This window comes from Octodon degus, unplaced genomic scaffold (assembly GCF_000260255.1).
Source record: "Octodon degus isolate 3935 unplaced genomic scaffold, OctDeg1.0 scaffold00063, whole genome shotgun sequence".
Classification (NCBI taxonomy): domain Eukaryota; kingdom Metazoa; phylum Chordata; class Mammalia; order Rodentia; family Octodontidae; genus Octodon; species Octodon degus.
The window spans coordinates 7,286,302-7,303,461 of NW_004524639.1; the positions used below are offsets into that span (position 1 = coordinate 7,286,302).

Genomic DNA, 17,160 nt, shown 5'->3' on the forward strand with positions numbered 1-17,160 from the left:
AGAGAGTGGTGTGTGTGTGTGGCCAGCTCAGTCCACCAGGGGGCGGGGCTGGCTGGCATGTGGTGCTGGGGGATCGAACCGCGGTCCCTGACGCTTTGCTAAGCTTGTTGTAAGTAGGTGCTTTAGACCACTGAGCCATCTCTCCAGCCCTATGTCTTTAGTTTTGATTTTTATTTCTCTTTGCAGCCCTGATGTAAAGAAAAAGAATTTGTATTTAATTTAAAAGATTCACAGTTGAGAGTTTGCGGGTTAGCTCAGTTGTTTAAGTGCCTGCCTTGGCAAACCCAGTCAAGCGCAGAGGACCATGGTTCGTACCCCAGCCCCACATGCCACACCAGACCTGCCATTAAGGCAGCATGAGCTAGCCAAAAACAACAGCAACAACAACAAAAAAAGAATCCTACTGGGCTGGCCTATTAACTCAGCAGATTAAAGTGCCTGTTTAGGCAGACGCAAGGGCCTGGGATCAAACTGAGGCCACTGTACTCTGCCTAAGCAGGCACTTTAGTCTGCAGAGCTATCAGACTGATGGCATATTTATTGTTGATAAGTGAAACAGGTCAAGCTCAGATTACCAGATGTAGGTATGTAAGATTGGTGGAAATAATATAAACACTATCTGTTCCTTTAGGCAACTAATAGAAATTAGTGGTACAATTATCTTAGCTGGGTTTTTTTTGTGTGTGTGTATGTGTATGACTATTCCTTCCTTTTCTCCTTTCCCCCATCCCAGTTATTTCCTTCTAGAACATTTTTCCCCTTTTACAATGTCTATTGTACCTTTTGGATCTTATTTAATCTTTCAGTTTCTTACACTAGGGAGCTAATACTATGCTTGCACATCCCAACTTGTGAGTATGGTCTCTAGTTGCATCCATTTACCTATAAAAGCTTCAAGTTTATCTTTATAGCTAAGTTACTGTATAAAAATACCACTTTTAAAATCCATTTCTTACTGAATGGCATTTAGGTGGTTTCCAAGATTTAACTATTACAAATATAAAAGGGAAAATTTTGAGGATTTATTGGATATTTTCATGCTTTGTACCTTTTCCTCATAAGCAATTTTAGGCAAATTGCTGTGCTGCCAAATTTCATTTTGACTCCTCAGTTAACTGGAAGTTATGGAGTTCACGTGAGTACAGGAGGCAACGATGTTGGTTTTTGTTCTGTTTTCGTTTTTGGAGACAGTGCCTCACTTTGCAGTTCAAGGTGGGCTTGAACTCAATACGTAGCCCAGGTTGGCATTGAACTTGTGGTGATCCTCCTGCCTTGGTCTCCAGAGTGCTGGGATTACAGGCATGCACCACCACACCTGGCAAGAGGGAGCAGTTTTGAACCAATCTAGAGTATTAGCAGGTTCAGACTGACTTCATTTGAAACCACTTAAGTAAATCAAATGCTAAATTCTAGGTTCATTGTAGTCTTCAGTCTCTGATAATTCAAAACTCTAGAGCAGTGATGATGAGTAGTCAATTGAAGAGTGATTAGCCTATCAATATAATGCAAATTTAGACATTTAGAAGTGTGAATGTGGTATTGGGGTTAGTAGAGGCTTAATTTTGAGATTTTTACATAATCTTCACCATTAAGGGAAAGGTATTTCTATTTTTGTTATTATGTCTATAGTTTTGGAGTTTTTGTTATATTTCAAATAATAATTTGTAAATATAATTTTTATAGATATTTTGAACAGAAGTAACACCAGCTCAACCTCAAAGGCAATAAAGAGTGAGCCACTTAGTCCAGGTATACTATTACTGTACTAACTTAAAGTAAAATATTTCGACACAATTGATTATATAGTAATAGATTCAATATGTTGTATAATTTTCAATATAGGAATTTCTGATATATTCAAACCTACAAGTCAACATTACAGAGACCCAGCATCAAATCCAGTGGCTACCTTGACTAGATTTCATCCTGGATCTAAATCTTCGCAAAGTTCTTCTATTGTTCAGAATATGTCTAAATCTGTAAGTTGTTCTAGATATTGTAATACTAAATTAGGAATCATGAACTGTTATAACTAATGCCAGTTTTACTAGATGCACCATCACCGTGAGAAAAGTTCACTGTCTTTATGATGCAGTTCAACCAATACCCAAAATTGTAACTGCAAAAACTAATTTTCCAGCATGTTATTAAATAGGTTAATAAGCTTTAAAAAGCATAATATTAAGAACTACAATTTAGAGACTGGGCGTGGTGGCGCATGCCTGTAGCTCTTGGGAATCTGAACACAGGAGAATCACTATGAGCCCGACCTACGTAGGAAGACCCTGTAGACACTGTCCTAAAATACAAAAAAAGTACAAGAACTACAATTTAAACATACATAAGTATAACTAGTAATAAATATTAATAATGGAAACTTTTGTTCATATTAATGTTTTTATTTTTTTAGTTATTTAGTACACTTTGTGTTGGGAACATTATAATCCTGTTAGCTATTTGAGATATTTAGTAATTTAGTAATTTGAGATATACCATAGATGGTAATTAACTATGATAACTTTACTGTGCAAGAACACCAGACTTGATCCATGTTGTTTATGTATCAACCTCTGAGTATCTCCCCATTATGATATTGCATAGTAGTCTGTCATTGATTTAACCCTTCCACCACTGTTTGACATAAAGGGGGCTTTTTTGCTGTAATTCTCCATTAAGCATTTCCATTTCCTAAGTATAAATTCTTAGAAGTGGAATAGTTAGATCAAAGGATATCAAGTTTTAAATTTTATTTCAAATTAATTTTACGTTTCTAGAAAAATTACAAAAATAATGTAGATTAACAGTTACCTTTGTGCTGTATAATTTTTAGTGATTGAATCTTTAAGCTTTATAGTTTAGGAATAGAGTTAAATTTACTCTTCTATAAAATTTACTAAACAAAATCACTATAACATTTTACAGGATTCTTCAAAGAATTCATCACAAGAAGAATCGGATAATTCTTCAGTCTCACTGTTTGACTCATCCCAGGATACAATACCACTGTCCACAGGCATACCAAAAAATTTTTTGAAAGGTTTGGTTTAGCAGTGTTTCATAAAATTTATAAAAAAGACTTGATGAATATGCTTATGAAATTAAATTTCTGTTTTAAGTCCATATTTTCATGTTATTTTCATGTTACCAGATGAATGAAGCTAATCATTCCTGAATGCCCTTCTTAGATGATTTTATATAAAATCACATTGAATAATAGATTTTTTTTATTAATGAGGTAGCATATTTTTTGAACTTTCTTCACTTTTTTTTTCTTTTTTTTTTTTTTGTGGAACCAGGGATTGAACTCAGGCCCTTGTGCTTGCCAGGCAAGCGCTTATTCTACTGAGCCATTTCCCCAGACCCTTTCATTTAATGTTGTATGAGCTTATTCTTATGTAGAGCCAGATATGGGGTAAAATATCTTAATGTAATTTCTGTGGGTAGAGGAATTTCCCTAATACCTTAAATACTCTCAGAAAAGTATTATTTGAAGGACTCTTAGTATGTTAAAAACACATCCTTATAGTTGATTTTTTAATAAACTGATGTCTTTTTACATAAATGTGTAAATACAGTTAAATGTGATTATAAGTTGTATTATAAGAGGTTAAAACTAAAGAAATGGTATTTTGGACTAAGAAAATAGTATTTGGACATGTACTTTAATTTTTCTTTTGGCTTGGATGTTTTTGGTCTCGCTTTCATGATATTTTTTTTTGTTTTTTGTTTGTTTGTTTGTTTGTTTGTTTGCGGTATCAGGGATTGAACTCAGGACCCTGTGCTTGCCAGGCAAGCACTTATTCTACTGAGTTATCTCCCTGGCCCTGTATTTCTTTAATTTTGAAAGAATTTTTAGAATTTTCTTGCATAGACTCTACTCAGAATGGCACATTTCTGTAATCTCATCCAGAAAGCTAAGAAAGGAGAATCAGAAGTTCTTGTCCACTCTGTAGTGAGACCCTGTTTTGAAAAATAAAAAAGGGTTGGGAAAAGTGCAGGATGTGATGGTGCATGCCTGTCATCCCAGCACTCAGGAGGCTGAGACAGGAGGATTGTGAGTTCGAGGCCAATTTGGGCTACATAGTGAGTTTAAGGCTGGTCTGAACTATACAGTGAAACTGTTTCGCAAAAACAAGGACTGGGGATGTAATTCAGTTGAAGAGTACTTGCCTGACTTGCAAATGGCTCTAGGCTCCATATACAAAAGGCCCAGTACAATACACAAAATAATAACTTTCTTGCATAAAGTTTATTTCATGAGTTTGTCAAATGTATGTTAATCCATAAAAGCTGTTTATACAATTTCTGCACCATAGTTGTATAAATACTCATTTTTTGTCATTCGGATGATAGCTTAATATATTACCTTTCATGTGCTCCAAGCTAATTTTAAATGTAAGATTTTTAGTAGGCAGTTTTACATAAATAATGTTGTATACTAAAACATTTATAAATAACCTTTTCCACTATTTAAATCTTTCTAGGGGTAGATGAAACCTCATTTGGATTAAAACGTTCTGCTTCTAAAATAAACAGTGTTAATCCAAAAAAGCCAAAGACCAGCGGAAGTATTTCTGAAATAAATCTCTCTTCTTCATTGTCTTTAAGTAATTCTTCAGAGGAATCTTCCCAGGTTATGGTATCACCAGGTAAGTATGAAATCCAGCAGATGAAAAATATTACTTATATATAAAATTTTGAAATTGTGCCAAATTTAATATTATTACTAGTTGTTATTTGAGACTTTTTAAAAGATGAGTTTGTCATAAAAGTCATTCATTTATTTCAGGTTCAAATACCTCATCTACTGAACAGAAAACTGAAGAGTTTGTCCTAAGATCTTGTCCAAAGTGTGATATTCAGTTAAATCATTTGGAACTTTTGAAATACCACATGAAGGTAAAATCTTTTCTCAAAGTTTATGTTTTAAAAATGTTTACATGCCAGGAATATAGCTCAGCAGTGCAGCACCTGCCTGCCAAGTACAAGGTTCTGAGTTTGATTCCCTGTACCAAACGAACAACAAAAATAAAGACAAAAATGTTTACAAATCTCTGAAAATATTAAGGATTGATAAATAATAAATGATGGTATCTCTAGATCATCAGATAATGAATCTTCTCATATTGTTCTTTTCATATAATTTTAGTAGAAATTGATACTCATGATTGCCTTCATACATATTGTTGGTGTCACTGTTGGTTTTGTTTTTTTATAGTACTGGATACTGAATACAAAGCCCCACACAAGCTAGCAAATACTCTACCATTAAGCTATATCCCCAGCCATCAGCTCCAACTTGGAATCCACCTGCCTCAGCTTCCCAAGTAGCTCAAATTACATTGGACACCTAGCCCAATTATAAAAATACACAATACAGTATATGTCTATTACATTCAATTTTAAATGAAAATTATGTATTAATCTGAATGTTTTATGACTGAATCATGTCATTTTCAAGCTTCAGGTAAAGTAGGCATTTTATTAAGTGTTTAATTCTTCATATAACCTAAAAATTCCTTTTATTTTTTGGTCCATGGTGATGTATGCATGTTACATTACTCATTGTAGATCTTAGTTTTGCCTTTTATTTTTCTTAAGAAATAAATTTTAAGGGCCAGCCAAATAGCTCAGCAAATTAAAGCGCCTGCAAGAAGGTGCAGGGGCCAGAGGTTCGATCCCCGGGCCTGCCATGCCAGCCCCGCTCCCGCCCCCGATGCACACTGAGATGGCAGTTGAGACTAGGCTTGGTGGTGTGCGCCTGTAATTCTAGCTCTTGGGGTGCTATAAACAGGCAGATCACTATGAGTCTGATCTACTAGTGAGACCCTGAACACCCTGTAGACCCTTCCCTAAAATACAAAATAATAATAAGGGGCTGGTGAGATGGCTCAGTGGTCTAAAGCACCTACTTAGAACAAGCTTAGCAAAGCACAGGGACCGCGGTTCAATCCCCCAGCACCACATGCCAGCCAGCCCCGCCCCCTGGTGGGCTGAGCTGACCACACACACACACACACAAATAAAAAATAATAATAATAAACTTTAAAAACCTAGTTATGGAGCGTTTCATTTGAAATGCTAGTTTTAACTCAATCCAGAATGTAGCGTGTGTAGTTATAAATGAATTTTGCTTTATATTAATGTAGGAAGCTCTTCAAATTAGGTTTTAGGGGCCAGGGAGATAGCTCAGTAGAATAAGCGCTTGCCAGCACAAGATCCTGAGTTAAATCCCTGGTGCCACCAAAAAAAAAAAAAAAAAAAGAAATTAGGTTTTAAACAACTCAAAATACTAACAAAGATGGAATTTACAAGACATTCCTAATTTAACTATTATAGTATCCTATTATGTCTGGGTAAGGCCTGCTATAAACAGCATTAAGGGGGAAAGGAGGTAAGAAAAAGGGTAAGGTAGATGATAATATAGAAAAGAGGGCCCCAGGAGATGGCTCAGTAGAATAAGTGCTTGCCTGGCAAGCACAGGGTCCTGAGTTCAATCTGTAGTACCACAAAAAAAAAAAAAAAAAAAAAAAAAAAAAGATTGAAAAGAGTGTAAAGTGAAGAAGCAACTCAGAAAAATGTATTTTTAGTGTTCCATTGATTAGCAAACTTTTATTGAAATTCAATATTTGATGATAAGGACATGGTAATTCATGCTTGTGATCCTAGTACTTGAGAAGCTGTGGCAAGAAGATTGATTGCAGCGCGTTCAAAGACAGCCTAGACTACATACAGAGTAAGATCCTGTCTCCGGAAAAAAAAATGTGTTTGGGGAGTGGAGTTGTCCTAAATTCCAAATACAAACTTCTATTCTGGGCAAAGCTGCATTATTTTGTAACTGCATCTACCTCCGTGTTTGAGAAAGTGAAATCTATGTTAATAATTTTCTTTGATATTGTCCAATTCTTTTTTGTTGTATTTATCTTTAGGATATAGCTATATCCTTTGCATTTTATTGTTTAATAATACTAAGCCTGAATTTCATTTTGTTTGATATCAGGTTCATAGCCCTTGCTTTCTTATTGTTTCCATTGACCTGCTATGTTCTTTGTTTATCCCTTTGTTTTCATCCCTTCTAAGTATTTTTTTACCAAAATTATTTTTGTCTTTGTGATCATATATTGAAATCTCTACTAAAATTTGAATTGGGTAATAGAGATTTAATTGAGAGGATAGATTTCATTTGTTTCTCTCAAAACTTTTTGTTATGCTTCATTTTCTAAGACTTTCACTTTGTACTTGTTTTCTAAAATCAATTTAGAAAAACTTATTTCCATCCTTGTTTTATTCAATCTTTTTCTAAAACACCTGATTGAGGTATGATTGATATACTCAGAAAGTGCTAGTACTTCATATATACAACTCAGTGTGCTCAGAGAGAAATACACATTTGCAGAAACATTGATATCTATGTCATAACCTGCTCTGAAGGCAAACTCGGTCAAGAAATCTATGCCACAGACACATCCATCACCTTTGAAAGTTTCTACACATCAATTACTATGTTAAAAAAGATTTCTACACTTTTAGCAACTTTTTAAGTATCCAATACAGTATTAACTACATGCTGTGCTGTATAGTAGATATTTAAGGTTTATTCTGCTTGAATAATTGAACGTTTGTGTCCTTTGACTAATATTGTCCCTTCTTCCAGACCATGACAGTCACCATTCTACCCTCAGCCATATTAGTTTGAGTACTTTAGATTTCTCATAGAAGATGAATCATATGTCTTAGTTAATTTTCTCTCATTGCTGAGACAAGATACCTGAAGCGGAAAATTAAGGGAGAAAGGTTTGTTTGTGAAGGTTCAGCCATAATCACCTGGCTCGAAGGCAGGGTGGCATGGCAGAGAAGCAGCTGTGGATGGTGGGTGGAGGAGAGCAAAAGGGAGAAGCAAGGTCTTTCCCTCCCTTATGTTGTATGCAAACTACTTGCTGTAGGGCAGGTATAGAACTCAGACTGCCAATCCCAGCACTAGACAATGAACCAGTCACAAACTCTATGTTTAGCTACCTCCAAAAAGCCTTACTTTCATGACCACATGAGGCTTTCCAGGAATATCCAAACACAAACCAGAACAAAATAGTATTTTTCAGGGGTGTGTAATATTCCATATTGTGTATAGCTTCACATTCTCTTATTGATTTGTATATAAATAGACATTTAGAATTGCTTTCATATCTTGACTGTTGTGAATAATGCTGCACTGAATATGAAACTAATTATCTTTGAGATCATTTGTTTCTTTGACTGTGTCCTGCTAGATCATATTGTAGTTCTATTTTCAATTTTTTATGGAACTTTCATGTTTTCCATAGCAGCAGCATCATTTCACATACCATTAACAGAGTACAAGAGTTGTCTTTACTCCACATCTTAGCAGCACTTACCTTTTGTCTTTTCGATATGGCCATCGTAACAATGAGGTAATAATGCCAGATTGTGGTTTCCATTTCCCTAAAGATTACTGATGCTGAATGCCTTTGTGAAAGTAATTTTTTGTTTCTTATTTTTCACTGGGGATTGAGTCCAGGGCCTTTTCACGTTTTAAATTTTAATTATTTTTAATTCTTAAAATTTTGAGGCAGGCTTGCTAAATTGCCAAGGCTGGACTTGAACTTGTGATCTTCTTGCTTCAAGCATCTCAGAGTGCTGGGATTACAAGTGTGTGCCAGCACACCCTTGAGTGGCCTGACTATATCTTCTTTTGTGAAATGCCTATTTAGTCCATTTGCCCATTTTTAAATCAATTTTGATTTCTTTGACTATTAAGTTGTAAGAATCCTTACATGGCATGGACCAGTTCTTAATCCTTCAAGAGAAATTTTAGAGGGGCCAGGGATATGGCTCAGTAGAATAAGCACTTCCCTGGCAAGTGCAAGGGCCTGAGTTCAATCCTCGATTCCAAGAGAGAGAGAGAGAGAGAGAGAGATTTTAGAACTGAAGTGTGTGCAATACATTTTCTTACTGAAAAAGAGTTCATATATATTAGTGTTAATTTGTATTAGGTATTGATTTTATTCATGAGGGAGATGTCTGTCAGATATGTAAGCAAATATATAGAGAACACTGAGGTTTTTCAAAGTATTAAGGTAACTGATATTACTTTCTTTGTAAGCTGCTTATCTTTTAGTACCTTGAGTCTGGAGAATGTAAGACTGGCTATGTGTAACATCTAATTCCAACCAGGCTTGGTAAAAATCTTATTACTTTATATTATTTGATAATTAAACTAGTACATAATGGTAGATAAAACGGCATTTTCCTTTAAGTCAAACTTAACACAAACATGAAGTATATAATTTTTATCCAAGAAATAAATTATTGTATATATTTGAAAAGCAGAAATTAAAGTGAAAAAGGTACTAGGTATATAGATATACCTGATTGTAAGGGTTTTACTTTGTTCTTGACGTTATTAAGGTAATAGATATTTAGTATTGGAATTTTTTAAAATTTATAAGACCAACATTTTGGTGAATCTTCCCAGGTATAGTGCCAGCCATAGTTTTTAATGATCTAGTCCTAGTTGTAAACACAGAATTGGTTTTGTTTTTAATTTTTTGAAGTAAAGTCTCATTATGTAGTTTAGGCTGGGCTCACTTTGTAGCCCAGGCTGGCCTTGAACTGATGGGGAATCTTTCTGCTTTGGCTCCCCAAGTGCTAGGATTACAGGCATGTGCTGTTGTACCTGGCTCTTAAGATTTTTTGCCTTTGTTTTCAGAATTGTTTTTTGGCATCTAATTTTTAAAGAGATACATTTATAAGGCTTTATTTTTTCTCTTTCAGCGTTGTTGTCCAGATATGTTAAATAACTTTATAGGAACTGTTAAAATGGAACCCTCATCTGCTGAAGGCACAACTAATACTGGTTCGGAGAAAGAAAAATTGATCATGTTAGTTAGTGACTTTTATTATGGAAAGCATGATGGATCCTTGGAGGAAGAACCGAAGACTTACACAACCTTTAAATGTTTCAGTTGCTTGAAAGTTCTTAAAAATAACATTAGGTATGTAAATCATTATAAATATTCCTCATTTGGTGACTGAGTTCCATTCCTGCTACTAGCTCTTTAATTGAATTGGACACTAAATGAGTTGTATATCGCATATACATCATAATATTCAGAATCAAGAAATAGTCAAAGGAAACTCCAACTTGATGACTTTGCTTTTATTTGCATATCTTACATGTGATACTATAATGTGTAACTGAACATAAAATTACAGCATAATTAGCAAAAGTTATAGTATTATATAAACAGAAGGTGTACCATCCAAAAAAGACAGGCTCTATACACAAGATGTACATAGGGGCTGGGGAGATGGCTCAGTGGAATAAATGCTTCCTGGCAAGCACAAGGGCCTGAGTTCAATCCCTGGTTCCAGAAAAAAAAAAAAAAAGACAAGTTTTAAGTCCAAGTGGCCAGCCTTGGTTTTATTGTGGGTTGTTTTATTTATTTATTTTTTGGGGCAGAACTGAGGATTGGACTCAGGCTCTTGTGCTTGCTAGGGAAGCACTTATTCTACTGAGCCATCTCCCCAGCCCTAAGCCTTGGTTTTAAGACCAGTCATTAACTAGATAGTTTAAACAGTAGGGTATGTCTTTTTATGTGCCTTAAAAACTAAGATACTACAATAGTATAATTTGTGTTTTTGCATATGAATATTGTGTCTTATTTTTCTTTGGCATCCCTAGACAAGTAGTTTTAACATGTGCTAAGAACTGAGGCAGGTTATTACACTGAAAAACTTGTCCTGGGTTTTAGTAGTGTGACTCTTGCATCTACCTAATTGTATTTTTTCAAATAGCTTGAGAAGAGACAGAAATAAATAACTTTTGGGGCCGGGAAGATAACTCAATGGAATAAGTGTTGGCCTGGCAAGTGCAGGGTCCTGAGGTCAATCCCTGGTACTGCAAAAACAAAAAAAAGAGCAAAAAGAAATTATATTTGGGGGGCTGGGGAGATAGCTCAGTAGAATAAGTACTTGGCTGGCAAGTGGCGCAAGGGCCTGAGTTCAATCCCCGGTTCCGCCCAAAAAAAGAGAAAAGAACAAGAAATAAATAACTTTAGGAAAATTACTGTGCCTTATATTTATCGGGTTTTTTTGTTTGTTTGTTTCTTCTTTTTTGCTGAACTGTGGATTGAACTCACATCCTTGCATTTGCCAGTCAAGCGCTTATCCTCCTAAGCCGTCTTCCCAGCCCCTATATTTATCGTTGAACTAGGATTTTCTGTGGCTTTTTTTTTAGTTGTTCATGAATAAAACTATTTTATCCAGTTTGACCCTACATAGTCTTAATGTGCAACTTCTTCAATTCTTATACATAATTTTTAACATATTCAACTTGCATAAAAAGTGACCTTTTTGATGATCTTCCTAAAGAAGTTTAAGTTCTATAGAATGTCTGCTTTGATTTTCTTTTTTTTTTTTTTTGCTTTGATTTTCTAATGATACAAGTTGTTGTTGTTTGCAGTCTTGGGGATTAAACCCAGAGCCTTCACACTGAGCTACGGACCCTTTTTGATTTTGAAAGTTTCTGAGTTACCCAGGCTAGGGCCAATCTCAACATTCTTCTGCACGCAGCTTCACAGAGTGCAGATTACTTGTATGTACCACCACACCCAGCTCCCAACCTTTATTTATTTATTTATTTATTTATTTGTTTGTTTGTATTTTAATACAGGGTCTCACTACACAGATCAGTCATAGCAGTCCTCCTGTTTTTAGTCTCCCAAGCTGCGGAATTACAGGCATGTGCCACCATGCACAATCTCAGTTGACATATCAGTGCACCCTGGGGGCAGGACCGGCATGACACTCCACGGATCAGACCCCTGTCCCTGTGCCTGTCTAAGCAGGCTAAAGTCTGCTGAGCTATCCTGGCTGGCCCCCTTTTATTTTTTTTATTTTGAGACAAGGACTTTCCTTAATGCTGAAGTTACAGATATATGCCACTCTACCTGGCACCTAAGACATTTTGAGACACATGTTCCTAGTGGAATTACAAAGCTTTTATACATGTATGCTTAAATTTAGAGACTTATACTTTATAGTCTTTGAGATACATAGCATGTAACATAGGTGACATTTTTCAAATAGTTAACATGTACACAATATCCATTTCTGTGTATATATTTAAAACCTTCAAATGATTTTTTTCATAATTTCAATGGTAGGCTTGCTTTCCACTGATTATTTTCTTTTGAAGTACAAATAGTTTGGTATGTACGAAAGAAGACTGATCTTTTTTATCACAAAAAGTTTTAAATTTGAGATGCTACAGCACTATAACAGATAGTGGTATTTCATAATAATTACATTAATAGGGGCCGGGGAGATGGCTCAGTGGAATAAGCGCTTGCCTGGCAAGCGCAAGGGCCTGAGTTCAATCCCCGGTTCTACAAAAAAATAATAATAATAATTACATTAATGGGTTATTTAAAGTACATACTTTATTTCAGAGAAAGTGTGCTATGTTGCCTAGATTGACCTCAAACTCCTGAACTCAAATGATTCACCTGCTTGAGTCTGAATAACTAGGACTATAGGTGTAAATTTGCCTCTGCCTCTGCCACCTGAAGCAGTTATTTTTTTTTACAGGAATGTTATTTTGAGTTGCAATCATACAATTGCATTTTAACATTTTTAAGTTCAGATATGTACTGAGGTTTTTTTGTGGTGATAAATCTGAATTTTATACACCCGTTGACAATCATTTATAGGTTCATGAACCACATGAAACACCACTTGGAACTTGAAAAGCAGAATAGTGAGAGCTGGGAAAACCACACCACCTGTCAACACTGCTACCGGCAGTATCCCACGCCCTTCCAGTTGCAGTGCCACATCGAGAGTACACATACTCCGCATGAGTTTTCTAGTAAGTGTCAATTTCATTGAAATTCTGAATATTTCTGATGTTGATCATCTAAACTGTAAGGGAAGAACCTCTAAACATTATGTTGAAAAACGAGAATAAGCAATAGACTTTGTAATTTTTTTCAGACTGTAATTTTGAGGGTAAAATAAAACAAGTTATTACTCTTATAAACTTCAATAAAATTTGCTACTAAACTTGAAATGCTCTTATAAACATTTCATTACTGGGAACTCCCTTGGCACAATTCAATGCTTTATGTGAAAGGGACTAAACATGAACACTCATATCTGTGGTTTTCAAATTTGAAATCAGCCTTAATTTACCCTTTAATATAAAAAGTAACTACAGTGGTAATTAGCAAAATAGGTGAACTGGACAGCTTGGGTTCAGATCTTAGCTCTACCATAGAAGTCTCAGGCAAGTTACTTTTTCTATGCTGCAGGTTCTTATGAAAACCAATATAAAAATAGTACTTCCCTGAGTTACATTATGAGAATTAAAAAACGAAATAATATCCTTAGAATAATGTTAGAGTCAACAATGATGTACTTATTAGAACGAACTTCACTATTACTACTACTGCCACTGATACTATTACTTGTTTTTTTTTTACTATTACTTGTTATGGAAGTACAAAATGCATCCTTTTTATATACATCTTTGAAATGACATAATGTGTTTTTTCCACTTTTAGCTATTTGCAAAATTTGTGAATTGTCATTTGAAACAGAGCATATTCTTTTACAACATATGAAGGACACTCATAAGCCTGGTGAAATGCCCTATATTTGCCAGGTACATAAATGTTTTAGTTTATACTTTTATACTTATACATTTGCTTGATTTTCACATGCCATGAAATAGTATTTTTCTTTTGATGTTTTTATCCATTTACATAAAGTTAGTTACTATATTAAAATTTAAAGAATCTCTTCATTAGTGAAAACTGCCTTGGTTATCTTATACATTGTATATGGGAGTGGTGGGCTGGATTTGGCTTATAGGTTTTGGTTTGCTGATCTCTGTAAGTAGATAAAGAAATGTCTTCGTGGAGAAAGTGACATGTAGATTAATTATAATGGAAGGCTATAGACATACCAGGGGAATGGAAAACATGCCTAACAAGGGCCCAATTAACTCCTTTGTGACCACTATTTTTCTAGGTTTTCAAGTGACGCCCAGTAATAATAAAGATAAATTGTTATTGGAATGGTCTTTAAAATCTCAGGAAAAAAATACTGTTTTATGTATAGGGGAAAAAACTATAGAAGAAGAAATGTTTTAAAACTCAAGTGAAGATGGTGGTAGTAGATCTGAAAAGGAGAGAATCTATGTTTTGGAATATATCCCTAAACTTTGTTTGTTTTTTTTTTCTACAGTTTTATTGATAAACAGATAGCAATGAGACAGTTTCAAATCAAATCGGAAGTACAGTTTATCCCTAAACTTTGAAAGAAAACACTGGTTTCAAAGATTATTACTTGTAGTAATAGGACTGTTATTGATAGGCAGCAAAGGTAAATAGTACAAAATGTTCTTCTAAACAGATGACTCACTGTGGATGGTGGTACATACCTATAATTCCAGCACTCCAAAGGCTGAGTCAGGAGGATTGTAGCAAATTCAATACTGATCTGGCTGATGTAGTGTTTTTGTTGCCCGCCTGGAATACATAGTGAGACCCTGTCACAAAAAGCAAACACACAAAAAAACCTCAAGTATTTAGTATGAATTTGATGTAATTTTATGGAAGTTATAAGATTTCAAGTTAAACTAAACTTTGTTTATATTTTTAGGTTTGCCAGTTTAGATCATCAACATTTTCTGATGTGGAAACTCATTTTAGAACATCCCATGAGAACACTAAGAACTTGCTATGTCCATTTTGCCTCAAAGTTAGTAGAATGGCAACTCCCTACATGAATCATTACATGAAGCATCAGGTGAGATTTAGTGGTTGTTTATGATGCGTTAATGAAAGGATACACATCCTCAGCATATCGGTTACATTTGTTTGGCAGAAATCAAAGTTGCTCCAAACAACACAAGAAGTATTCAATTTATACACAATTACCTGTGAAACTTCCACTTCTTTACTTTTCCTGCTTTGTGATGATACTGAAGCCCGTACATAGTAAAAGTTCTGAAAGATAGCTGGAAAGAGGTGCACCAGAGTGGAGAGAAAAGAGCAAGTGAATAGAATACTTAGCTTGGATATTTTGAACTCAGAGAGTGGCAGGAATAGGAATGATTTTAAAGGTGGTTATTAGAGCCAAGAAAAGAACTTTAAATTGAGGACACTAAGATTGGTAACAACCTTCTGTTTTCCTCTTTATCTTTAAACTTTATCCCTACTTTGTAGCCCACTTTTTTTATGAGAAGGTTGTCTTCAGTGACCCAGAAAGGTCTCTTGCAAGAGCAGATAACAAAGAATACAGCAGTGATATTTTCTACCAGATATATGATCTATCTCAAAGAATATATTTAGGCTGTAACTGTTTCTTGTATGACTTTTTAAAAATGTATTTACTACAAAGTCTCTCTATGCAGCTGAGACTCATAGTGATTCTACAAGTATGTGCCACCACACCAGGCCAGCTCAGTGTGCCCGGGATGGGACCAGCCCTGCATGTGGTGCTGGAGGTAGCAGCACAAGTGTTGGCTGCACTTGCCTCAATAGGCGCTTAGTCCACTGAGCTATCTCAACGGACCTCTTGCATGACTTTTGCCAGCTTTGCTTTGCTTTACTGATACCTAGAATATCAGTTTTATTGCTTGAACTTTTCCCTTGAATTCTGATTTTATGCTTCCTGGTTCTTTTTCTGAAACAATTATATGATCTTTTGGGCAGTGAGTTTCTGAAAGAGCAGCAGTGCCTTTGCCAAAATCAGAAGTCAATGGATTTATGGAATCTGATTATATAATCAAATTTTGCCTCATCACTGAGCAGCTTACTATACTTTTTTATTATTGATTGCACTGTCATGACCAATTTATTCAGCCCTGGTGCTATCATAGCTGCTTTTTCCAGTTATTAAGAAAGCAACCTATAATTATTAATTGGAAAGAATAATAAAAGCAGAATCTCCAGATATATTCAGAATTAACTGTTATCATTGAGAGGACATCAATGCACTTATTTTTCTTTATTAAGGGTGGGCTACCTTATCCTTAAGTACCGTACCTCTGGCAAAAATTTCCTATTCTAGGGTTTTCCCAACAGATGTTAGACATCCCACCAGATTTAATAGTAATTCCCTCACATTGTTCCTGATTAAAGAAATCTGATGTTTGGATTTACAAACTTAATGGGATGCTATTTTTTAAAACAACAAAGCTTTTAAGAACTTGTATCTAATAGATACTATCAATCTCCAAGTAATAGACATGACATATTATGTTCCCCAAACTTGTTTTAAGACCATCACTTTTATTTGCATACTATCTATAAACATTTCTTGAGGAATATAGTTTGGAAAACACTGTTCTTTGGGCCATTTCATCTTTTGGCCTTTGATTTTTAAAGGATTAGAATAAGATGGGGCACTGTGGTACATCTCTATATAATCCCAGCACTGAAGGAGCCTGAGGCTGCAGTTTGAGCTCAGTGTAGGCAAATTAGTGGAGACCCTGTCTCAAAGTTAAAGAGGGGCTGGGGATATAGCTCATTGTAAAGGCCCTGAGTTCAATCTACAGTACCACAAAAAAGAATGAAATATATAGTAGTATCTCTGTGTCATTATAGGCTTTTAGCATAATTCTTCCCCTATGCTTTATTAAGCTCCAAACGGATATGGTCCTAGATATGGACAGAGTGACATACTTAGAAAAGTAAAAAGAAAAAAAAAGGTAAAGAGAGATAGGTGGATGCATTATGTGGGCAGTGTCTCCGGTCATCATACCCTAATTTTTTATGCCTTGTCATGCATGAGTGATAAGAATAGTTGTCATATGACAGTCCCTAGTGATTTATGCACATTATTTTATTTAAACTTTATAGCCACCAGTAAAGCAGATGCATAATTATTTCCATTTCATAAATGTGAAAATAAAGCTTTATAGAGAGTAAATAACTGGGGCTGGTGAGATGGCTCAGTGGTCTAAAGCACCTACTTGGAACAAGCTTAGTAAACCACAGGGACCACGGTTCAATCCCCCAGCACCACATGCCAGCCCGCCCCGCCCCCTGGTGGGCTGAGTTGGCCACACACACACACACACAATAAATAAATAAATGTAAAAAAAAATTTAAAAAAAAAAATTCATCATCG

General features: G+C 35.3%; 1 protein-coding gene across 4 annotated transcripts in view; it reads left to right on the top strand.

Annotated features, from left to right (window-relative positions):
* Positions 1-17,160, top strand: part of Znf280c (zinc finger protein 280C) — a 71,963-nt gene that overhangs the window by 15,018 nt on the left and 39,785 nt on the right. For 3 of the 4 annotated variants that reach the window (XM_023718874.1, XM_023718876.1, XM_023718877.1), the window contains 9 exons: positions 1,684-1,749; positions 1,843-1,979; positions 2,923-3,037; positions 4,485-4,649; positions 4,790-4,899; positions 9,793-10,013; positions 12,732-12,889; positions 13,584-13,684; positions 14,686-14,832. In XM_023718874.1, coding sequence (XP_023574642.1) covers positions 1,684-1,749; positions 1,843-1,979; positions 2,923-3,037; positions 4,485-4,649; positions 4,790-4,899; positions 9,793-10,013; positions 12,732-12,889; positions 13,584-13,684; positions 14,686-14,832 — 1,220 coding nt within the window. The remainder of the gene's footprint in view (positions 1-1,683; positions 1,750-1,842; positions 1,980-2,922; positions 3,038-4,484; positions 4,650-4,789; positions 4,900-9,792; positions 10,014-12,731; positions 12,890-13,583; positions 13,685-14,685; positions 14,833-17,160) is intronic. The other variant, XM_023718878.1, reaches the window with a different exon arrangement.